The 10,000-nt window shown below is 48.2% G+C and overlaps 1 protein-coding gene across 3 annotated transcripts in view; it reads right to left on the reverse strand.

Annotated features, from left to right (window-relative positions):
• srgap2 (SLIT-ROBO Rho GTPase activating protein 2) overlaps nucleotides 1-10,000 on the reverse strand; it is a 53,163-nt gene that overhangs the window by 26,299 nt on the left and 16,864 nt on the right. Inside the window, exons 1-2 of one of the 3 annotated variants that reach the window (XM_030373758.1) lie at nucleotides 2,330-3,201; nucleotides 996-1,188 (exon numbers count right to left, since the gene is read on the reverse strand). In XM_030373758.1, coding sequence (XP_030229618.1) covers nucleotides 996-1,188; nucleotides 2,330-2,408 — 272 coding nt within the window. In that variant the 5' untranslated portion in view covers nucleotides 2,409-3,201. Of the gene's footprint in view, nucleotides 1-995; nucleotides 1,189-2,329; nucleotides 3,202-10,000 lie in introns of those variants that run through there. The other 2 variants (XM_030373761.1, XM_030373759.1) reach the window with 2 other exon arrangements.

The following is a 10,000-nucleotide window of genomic DNA, read 5'->3' on the forward strand; positions in this document are numbered from 1 at the left end:
TGTAGGGTGGGTCAGAGACAGAAGGGGGAAGTAGAACAAATAATATCCAACACCCCGGTATTTCTTGATCTTACTGCTACAGAGACATTAATAAAAAGCAGAAGACGGTGGAGCTTCACTGCACCTCCCCCACCACAAGCTTCCTCAGTTGGACCCGTCGGGGGTTTCAAATCTCCCCTAATCTTCATCGTAATGCATCTCATCGTACTCTCTGTGGGTATTGAGAAAGGCGACACTAAAAGTGAATCCAACAAAATATGAAGACACCCAACCACTCAGCGTTTCTCTTCCTGCAGCAAGATCTCTCTGAAAAGGACCAGGATGAGCCGGTGGTTCGGCGTGTCCCTCCCTGACAGACAACACAACGCCCGCCCCGCGGTGCAACATACACCATGCTGCTAAAGCTGATCCAGCATGTGTTTGGACAGAGACACACGAGACAGACGGAGAGATTCGCTTTACAGACAGACAGAGAAATATAGTTCTATAATCGATAGGGGGGGGGGGGATAGAGAGGGAAAACAAATAATAAACTAGAGCTAGCAGACACCTTTGGGTGCGATAGTGATTCCAGTACAGACAGGGTTACACACATACAGGGGGAGATGCCAGCAACCATTCAGAGCACAAAATCACCACCTGGCATTACTGGCACTGAAACTAGCATGCGTTTGCACACGGGCCTGGTGCACATGCAGACACACACAAACAAGAAGAAAGAGACATCCACACGCAGTGCTCCCATCACGGCAGATAAAAGGCATGGTGAGGAAGATGTTATAACTAGATCAATCTGTGAAGCAGTTTAATGAGATGTGAAGCCGTCCTCCACACGGGTCAGCAGGTTGCTGCCTTACGTTCCCTGATTTTTGTCTATCTATACCCAAAACATGTTTGATTCTCTTAAAGAGAAACTGTCCGTAAAGGGTTGATTGAAAAAAATGATGAAATCGTTCTCCCTGCATGTGGTGTGTGTGTGAGTGTGACCCACGTACTTGAGCAGATGTTCCTTGGTGCTGCGTGTCTTGGTGAGGAATCTCTCCGACAGCTTCTCCAGGTTGCGGCTGTAGTCCATCTCGATCTCAGCCTTCTTCCGGAAGAAGTCCTGCAGGTCCTGCAGGAGCTGCACCCTCAGCTCACACTGCTGGTCCAGACACTTGAGCTGCTCCACCAGCTGGGCACGGATCTCTGCCAGGGGTAGACACACAGAGAGAGAGACGGACAGACAGACAGACAGAGAGAGAGACGGGGACAGAGAGACCGAGAGAGAGAGGAGACACAGCGACACAAAGGGTAGACAGAAAGAGGAGGGGAGAGGAAGGGGGATGTGGTAATTAGCAATTTCCCAGGACAAAATGAAGCTGTATAAATTACAACAAGCATTCATTCATAAGTACATATGCAGCATTAGCACACGTAATTTTTTCCCCTTTATGCCTATAAAAAAGGCAATCAGGCACAGCGTCGGCAGATTAGATGCAGAAACTGCAGTTCACAGCATGGGGCGCTGTAATCAACGTGCGTGCCATAAAAATGTGCAAGATATTAACCCCCCCCCCCCCCCCCCCCCCACACACACACACACACACACACACACAGAGCTGAGGTTCACGAGACTGTGACTGAGTTCTAGCAGAAACACCTGGAGGAGCCCAGAGCTAGGCCTGCAGGGCCCAGCTGGATCCCAGCAGCCCTGCGTAACACAGACACCCTGTCGGCTGCTTCTTCTGCTTTTTCCAGACATGCATGTCGTTCCATCCTCCTGCACTCTCTACCCCGGCACACTGATCCACACATCTCCAGCGTCAGCCATTTATCCCGGCTTATCGCTTTTCATTCGCATCCTCTTCCTCCCTCTCATCCTCTTCCTCCCTCTCATCCCCTTTCTCCCTCCCTCCCTCCCTCCCACTGCACTTAAGTCAGGCCTCAAATTAATAGAGAGCACTCAGTGCAGACACACTGGGTAACAATATTAAATCACTGCCTAGCGCAAAAGACCTCCGGAGGGTAAGCTGTTACGCAATCTTGGCGTTTTGCTGCATGGAGGATGTGTGTATACAAACAGAGGTGGGCACAGGCACACACACACACACACACACGTTGATGATAAGCTGGATCAGTTTTGACAGCTGACAGACTAATGCTACACTCTAACTGCTTCCTGCCAATACAGAGACGACTACCCAGGACTGAGCTTTCAACCGGGATAGGACACACACACACCACACACACACACAAAAAAAGGGATAGATATCCAAAAGTGAGGGTCTGTCAAGCTCCAGTGTGCCCGTCATGGCGCATCCGTCTCCGCTAGCTGCTAATCTCCTACCTTTGCACCTTTGGCTGTGGAGAGAGCAGATGGCTTTGGCCTCCATCGGAGCTGCTGTACCATGCAAACAGCCCACCATCAGAAACACAGATCAAAAGTAAGCAGCGCAGTCTGCCCGGCTCACAGGGTCTGTCGATGCAGGCTTTGTTGTCTCTACCAGCTGAGAGAGCAGTTTCTGCTCAGTGCCACAAAGAGAAGTGGGATTTTTTTGGTTTTTCAATGTGTCTGCAAATACACATCAAGCTAACGCTCCTCCCCGAGGTTTAGCTCCAGCACGAGGCAACTTCTCTCTTTCCTTTGACCCTGGGGGTGTCTGAGAACCACACGCACGCACACGTACAAGCACAAGCACACACTCTATAAACAGACAGACAGACACATACACACCCACCCATAAACCAGCACAGACATTCACAACACACCCACCCATAAACAGACACACAGAGGATTACAACAGGACCCCACGGCATTCTTCTCAGTCATACTTTGGTTGATTAGAGGCCAAAATAAGGGAAGTTTCTCTCTCTTCCCTCTGGTTGGGTTGATGACCTCATTCAATTAAGCCCAGAAAGATGTAAAGTCACACAAATGCTTATTTTTGTGACTTTACATACTAGACAGATACCTACAGACTGTATGTGCTAATGACTGTGTTGGAAAGCATGCTTTTGCAACATGTGTTTTTGTCTGCAAAAGAGTGGCACCCAAGTTCAGCCCGTAATGGACACGGTGAAGTTTTGCACCCACAAACACACACTGCCTGTGTTTGTGTGTGTAGTTTGCTGATCACACGTTGTTGTCAATGACGGGAAGTGAGTCAACTTCCCGCCTCTTAGGGGTTCAACAAAAGGCACCCCAAGTAGGGATCGACCGATATATCGGTCGGCCGATATTATCGGCCGATATTCGCGTTTTTTTTACGTGTATCGGTATCGGCCGATAGGCGGCTGATTTTCGCCGATATTTTTTCTTTTTTTTTTTTTTTTTTTACTTGTTCTACCTCACCTGTTTTTAATATTTGTTAAATATTGCTCATCTAATTTTTCTTACTTGTTTTACCTCACCTGTTTTTACTATTTGTTAAATATTGTTTTTTATATTGAAGTTCAATAAATGTTCCTTTTTTTAAATTGAGACTTGTAACATTTGTTATCAGTGTAATTTTTATGATTGAGGGAGCAAAAGCAGTATCGGCTCTAAATATCGGCTCTAAATATCGGTATCGGCGTATCGGAGTATCGGCTAAGGCTGATGAAAAAATATCGGTATCGTATCGGCCCTAAAAAATCTGTATCGGTCGATCCCTAACCCCAAGCCTGTAATATCTCTCACTCACTCACTCACACACACACACACACACACACACACACACACACACACACACACACACACACACACACACACACACACACACACACACACACACACACACACACACACACACACACACACACAAGCTAGTTTTAGATATGGCCAGAGGAGGGAGAGGAAGCTAAAATCAACAGCAGAGGATTGAAATTACGGTAAGTGACGCCACACGACCCCAATGTGCAGCGGAGTGTGAAGGAGTAACGGAAAGGAGACTATTCGGGGTTGGGGAGGGAGGGGGAGGTTCTTTAAATGTGTTTTTAATTAATGGATCTCAAATGTATTTAGTGTGTGTTGCATGCTCAAGAAATCCTCCCCCTGCCCATGCTACACCACCCAAAACGTCACTCCTGCGCACCACTCAACACAACAACCAACACACTAATGTTGAAGCACAGAAACGCCTTGAAATGGTTCAGCAACTAGAGTCTCTCCACGGGTCCATGCAACCCGACATCTGTCCATCTGTCTTTCCTGTGGGTCAGCACTGTATCCATCTGTCAATCAACACAGAGGCAGAAGATTGCAGAAGATTCCCACCAAGTAGGAGTCCATGACTTTAATCTATGAGGCGGTCAGCAGCCTTTGTACACACTGGGAACTCGGGACAATAACTGGAATGTGACTCCTACTATCCCATGGCCGCCGACATGGCCCTGCTCATATTTTCCAAGGCAGATGAGAGCGAGTGCTTTCTTGTAAAAAGGGGATCTGGGAATCTACTTGCTGATGTACTTTCCTCCTTTGTTCCTCCTTCTTCTGTTCCCTCTGCAGTGCTTACTGCTGACTCGCATAACCTCTGCTAAGAGCCTCAAATACGGCAACAAAAATCACATGGAGCAGCTAGCTACGGTAGCTGGTCAACACACATGGGCTGGGGAATGGGGGGAATGGAGGACCATGGTGGACAGGAACAGAAATCAAGAGACATAAATCCATAACAATTCTAGGTTTCCGTGTTGTCCTCTGAGCGGACTCTAGTCAAGATTAAAGTAGGACTGAGCCACCTAATGGATTTCCCTTTCACTCTCACACGCCATTTGGCCCCAGACAGCCCTCTTGATCATTCATTATTGATTTGTTTGTTTAGGAGGACACAAAGAGAAACAAGAGAGGCGGAGACAATGAAACGGGTAGACCGAGGGAAGAGGGTTGATGGATGGATAAAACGTTTTTAATTTTATTCTATGTTTGTCCAGACATATTTGACTTTGACACATCCTGTTTGCATTCTGTGTAAAGTCATGTTCAATGCCATCCTGCTCCTAATGTGCTCATTTTTTCGGCCTCGGTTACACCTCGTTTCATTGAAACCTTTGTGATCGGATGCGCCTGATCAGAACGAAGGTCTGAGGTCCCTAACCCTTGAACTCTGTGGCCGGTTCTGTCTTTGGAAATTCAGCAGATATCCATGCTCTAAGTTAGCGCTGTGATGCAGATATCTAAAGACAAAGTCACCAGTATGAGTCCAAGTGTGTCTACTAGCGGTGTATACCTGTAATTAGTCTGCCAACATTCTGCCCAGATAGGTGTCCACACACCTTTGTAATCCCATTAGAATGTGAGCTTGACCTCCTCTGGGTCGGGTCTAGCTCAGGGGTTTTCAAACTTTGTGCGTTTGTGGACCACTATTTGTAATTAAGAATTTTCGCGGACCACCTGGTAAATACACATGATAAAATGTTTCACCACACCTCCTACCTGAAATACCAGCACCTCTTAAAAGGCCTACTCACAATAACTGGTCATAGCATTTGTACAACAGGCTTTTTAAAATATTGTTGGCTGCACACAACAGATGCCACATGTTTTTATGGGAACTAAAAAAAAAAAACGTATTTTATATTTAATTTTCTTTTCCATGACAACCTGCAGTACCGCCAGGCCCACACTTTGGGAATGACTGGTCTAGCTCATCATATCACAATGTGAGCAAGACCAATCGGAGACTAGACCAGACAGTTAATGCAATCTAGAGTACAGTAAAGAGTAAAGTTGCAAACGAAACAACAAGTGTAACGGGGGCCTTGTATAGATTTGTAATTCACTTCACCACCTTATCTTGTGTGAAGACAAGTCAATAGGAAGTGAAGTGATCTATGGCAGCAGTATTTTGAGAGTTGCCGTTCTGGCCTTAAAACCTTGGGTAAGGCTTCCTTCTGACTAAGAACAAACCCGGGCCTTCATCCCTGCGGTTCTTGCTATTGATCTGAGGTGAAGCTGACATGACAGGGGCTGACGGAAGCGACACCTGGCCTGTAGGGTGTTGTTTGGTCTCTAGAGGAGCCGCACATTACTATTTCCATTCTCCATACATCTCAATATGCAAGACGCGGATGCTCAAAAACACACACAAATAGTGTCCAACCTGTCAAGGCACACATATCACTTGTGTTGTGTGATACCATACACCCCCCCCCCTTCCTCAAACTCACACACAAACACACGAGAGAAGGTCAAATGGGCTGATAAAGGGAGATACACCAGGTACCCTAAATAAAGATAGTTGGTGTTGCCCTTCTTGTCGAAGCACCCGTGTTTTGCGGGGAGGGGTACCACTGCCATTGATTTCTCTGAGTGCCTGGACTGATAACGACACAAGGGGCCCGTCTGTGTGTCTTGTGTCTGGGTGTCAGCACCGGCTCATGTCTGCCTGCTCTGTCAAGCGGCACGGCCTGGTGTCCCCAGTGCCGTCGAGAGCGCTGCGTGACCACCTGGCCTCCGTCCTCCTCACCCATCCTCACAGATGCCAGCCCAACCCCCCCCCCCCACCCTGGTTGTTGGTTGTTGCCCAGAAGGCCAAAGTCAAAGGCTCAGCCACAGAGACTTTGTAATAGGCTGGTTCAGTCGGGAACATCAACAGACTCCTAAATGTCAAACCATCGTTTATTATGGAGCTCATAATCATTCCTGTCACACTGGATTCTGTCTGCAGCTTTCAGTAGGTCAATTGCTTGTAAACCCCTTTTTATAAAAATCGCATTCCCTGAATGTTGCGCCATTGCAGGGAGCCTTACCTTACTGGTTGGCTTAGCTGATTATGACCTGTTCATGCATATAACCTGGTGTGAACTGTGTGTAAAAGAGCCACACCATATCCTAACCCAAGGAACTTTGAATTAACTATTTAAAGAACCAGAGATTCACAATTCACTTTTCATTCTATATTTAAAAGCATGCCAACGTAATACAGCCTCTGTCAAAGAATCACACTAACTTAGGGTGACGGTCTGAGATGGGTTCAGCAGACACAGATGAGATCAGTGAAAACTCCCCTATCGAAAGGTCATGTTGGATCCGGCCAGCCATTGCCTGGGGAGGTTCCTAAGCCACTGCAAAGGGCATCTGGTTTCCCCAAAACCATTACCATACGCTCTCTTTAGATGAGCCTTACACCGACCCCCATGCCTTTAAATATGCTTAAAAAGGACCAGAGAGAAGCCTCCGGATCTCAAAAATGCCCTGGAGGCTCTGACCGATGGCACTGATGGAGCCAAGGTCAGGTCGTGACAGACACTGTATGATGAGGTCAGACCAGACGCCAATCTGGTCAATTTCAATATTTCCGGTCTACTTCACAACGGAGATGCCCAGATGTCCTAGGTGTCCTTGTCACGGACGCTGGGTTGTTCACCAGAACTCCATGGTGGTAGTGGGCCGCCTAGTCCTATTAGTAGCCCAACCAGGTTGACAAGCACCCCAGGAAGCTTATCCACGCATTAGAGATGTCGAGCACCGTTGGGGCAGCTGTTGTGAACCCCCCCCCCACCCCCATGTTCCTCTCTAGGGAAGTCTAACCTGGAGCTTCGCCTGACAGGTATTCCTCTGACACTAATTGGGGTAGAGGCTACCAGAGTGCTGGCACTTCACCCGTTTGCTGCTCACCCAGACATGTCCTTCAGTTTGCCTTTACCTTTCTCCACCTCCCATCCACTCAAGTCACATCAGGGAATGTAACTGACGTGTAGTCAATCCAAATATTCATTATAACGGCCGAGTTCGGCTGATTTTATCGAAGACGACGCTATAAATATGAACCGAGGCTGCGCTTTTCTCCCCCATCGACAAGTTTGCTTTCAACAACCCTACTCTTATTTTTTTGCATTGCAGTATGGGGAGAGATTGAGTTTTACCCGTTGTTTGTTGCTCCAGGGGCTGATACTGCAGCACAGAGAAGTGTGTGTGGGGAAGGGGAGGGAGGAGAGGGGAGAGGAGGGGATAGAAGAGGAGGGGAGGGAGTGATGGCTTAGCAGTCGTACCACTGTAAGCTCACACTCTATTGTCCTCATAAGAAAATAAAAAACCTAGCGGAAGACAGGGCGAGCAGACGTGTAGCAAAAGGGGCACGGGTCTACCAGTGTGCGTGCACGGGGAGAGGGCTGGGGGTGGGGTGGACATGGTGAATAATATGTCCATTCATTCCTGCCCTCACAGGAAGACAGGACAGGGAGACAGGAAGACAGCAGGAGCAGTTCATTGGTAGTAGGGGAGCAGAGGGGAAGGGAGAGGGGGGGCACTAAAACAACTACAGGAAGAGAGAGAGAGAGAGAGAGAGAGAGAGAGAGAGAGAGAGAGAGAGAGAGAGAGAGAGAGAGAGAGAGAGAGAGAGAGAGAGAGAGAGAGAGAGAGAGAGAGAGAGAGAGAGAGAGAGAGAGAGAGAGAGAGAGAGAGAGAGAGAGAGAGAGAGAGAGAGAGAGAGAGAGAGAGAGAGAGAGAGAGAGAGAGAGAGAGAGAGAGTGTGTGTGTATATATTAAGACTAGACCCAAGGACGGGGGGTGCAGGAGGCCTTACCCCCCCCGGACAGGGTTAGGAGCGGGGGGCAGCCTCTCTCTCCGAGTGAGAGAATGGGAGTAAAAACAGGCAGTAATCCAGTACAAACATCTAAAATCTGAACCTGAAACCCAGTGTGTGCTGACTGGGGAACAGGTTTTTCAGGCAGTTTAGTCGGTAGTTTGAGGCATTAGGTCAGTTGTGCGGCCTTATAAGATTCTTTAGCGGGGTGGAATCTATTAGTTCCACACACACACACACACACACACACACACACACACACACACACACACACACACACACACACACACACACACACACACACACACACACACACACACGAGGAGAGTAGAGGAAGAGATAGAATTACAGTACAGTTTGAGGGAAAACTGTTTCTGGAATGGAAAGACTCCAACCCAATGCCTTTTCCATAGGTCTTGGACCTTTCCTCTCAAAACAAACACACACACTCGGGCCTTTCCTTTCACACGGAACTCAATGTTTTCAGGGAAAGCAGTGTCGCCTTAAAGGAGGCAAGTTACCCGGCATAGACCTTTTTTTCTTACATGGAAAACCCTGCGACCGCCAAACCGCAGCAGACTTGCGTTACTCTAGTAGGAGCGAGGGGTTGGGTGAGAAATATAGAGGGGGGAGGGGGAATTGAGGAAGAGAGATTTAGGGTTTGTTTTAACCATCATGGCTCACGTTATTTTCTTTTTTCTTTTCACCAAGCGGCGTTGCGTGGAAATCAATGTAGGAAACTTTTTACTACGAGTGGACACTCCATCTCTGGCTAAAAAGGAAAGGGAGGAACGGCAGGAAGTCCTGTGATGACTACACAGGAGGTGACTACACAGGGGAAACGTATCCGGTAGTTTCCTCTTGCCATGTGGGCTGACACGGGGGGTCTTCCCACTCTACTTGGCTCGAGGACCGGGGGTTGGGGGGAGGGGGGGGGGAATTGGAGGCAGAATGGTCAGGGGTCATCGTGGGTCACACAGCCAGCGACGGAGGTCAGTCTCCCATAACAACTGACCAAAACAAAAACACTACAGCGCTATCAGTATTAGCTGGAACTAACCTCCCCCCAGCCCCCAATATAAACTCATCCAGCCTGAACCCCTTCTGGAGAACATCCCCTCTGACTGTCTTCCACACTGAACCCTCCTTCTTCCTTCTTCACCCTGGGATGCCACCTGGGACTGGCCCACATTGTACCCCTCTCTCAAATAGCAGGACCACCTCCCCCTCTGGCCTCCAGCATCAAACCCAACCCCAGAGTCTACCAACGCTCTGATCTAATATGATGACAGAAGAGATCAGTGGAGATTGGGGCAGGCTTTTGAATAATTAAATGGCTGTGCTTATTAAAAAGGTAACCAGCTACTCCTTCATTTAAAGTCTCCTGCTTTGGCCTTTAAACTGCCTCGGAGCACGTCAGTGGGGAGGACAGCTCATGGACTCTAGTTGGGATAAACAGCTGACCGGGGCACACGCACCATCTACAGAAATTCAATAAACTAATGAGACTC

This window comes from Gadus morhua, chromosome 13 (genome assembly GCF_902167405.1).
Source record: "Gadus morhua chromosome 13, gadMor3.0, whole genome shotgun sequence".
Taxonomy (NCBI): Eukaryota; Metazoa; Chordata; class Actinopteri; order Gadiformes; family Gadidae; genus Gadus; species Gadus morhua.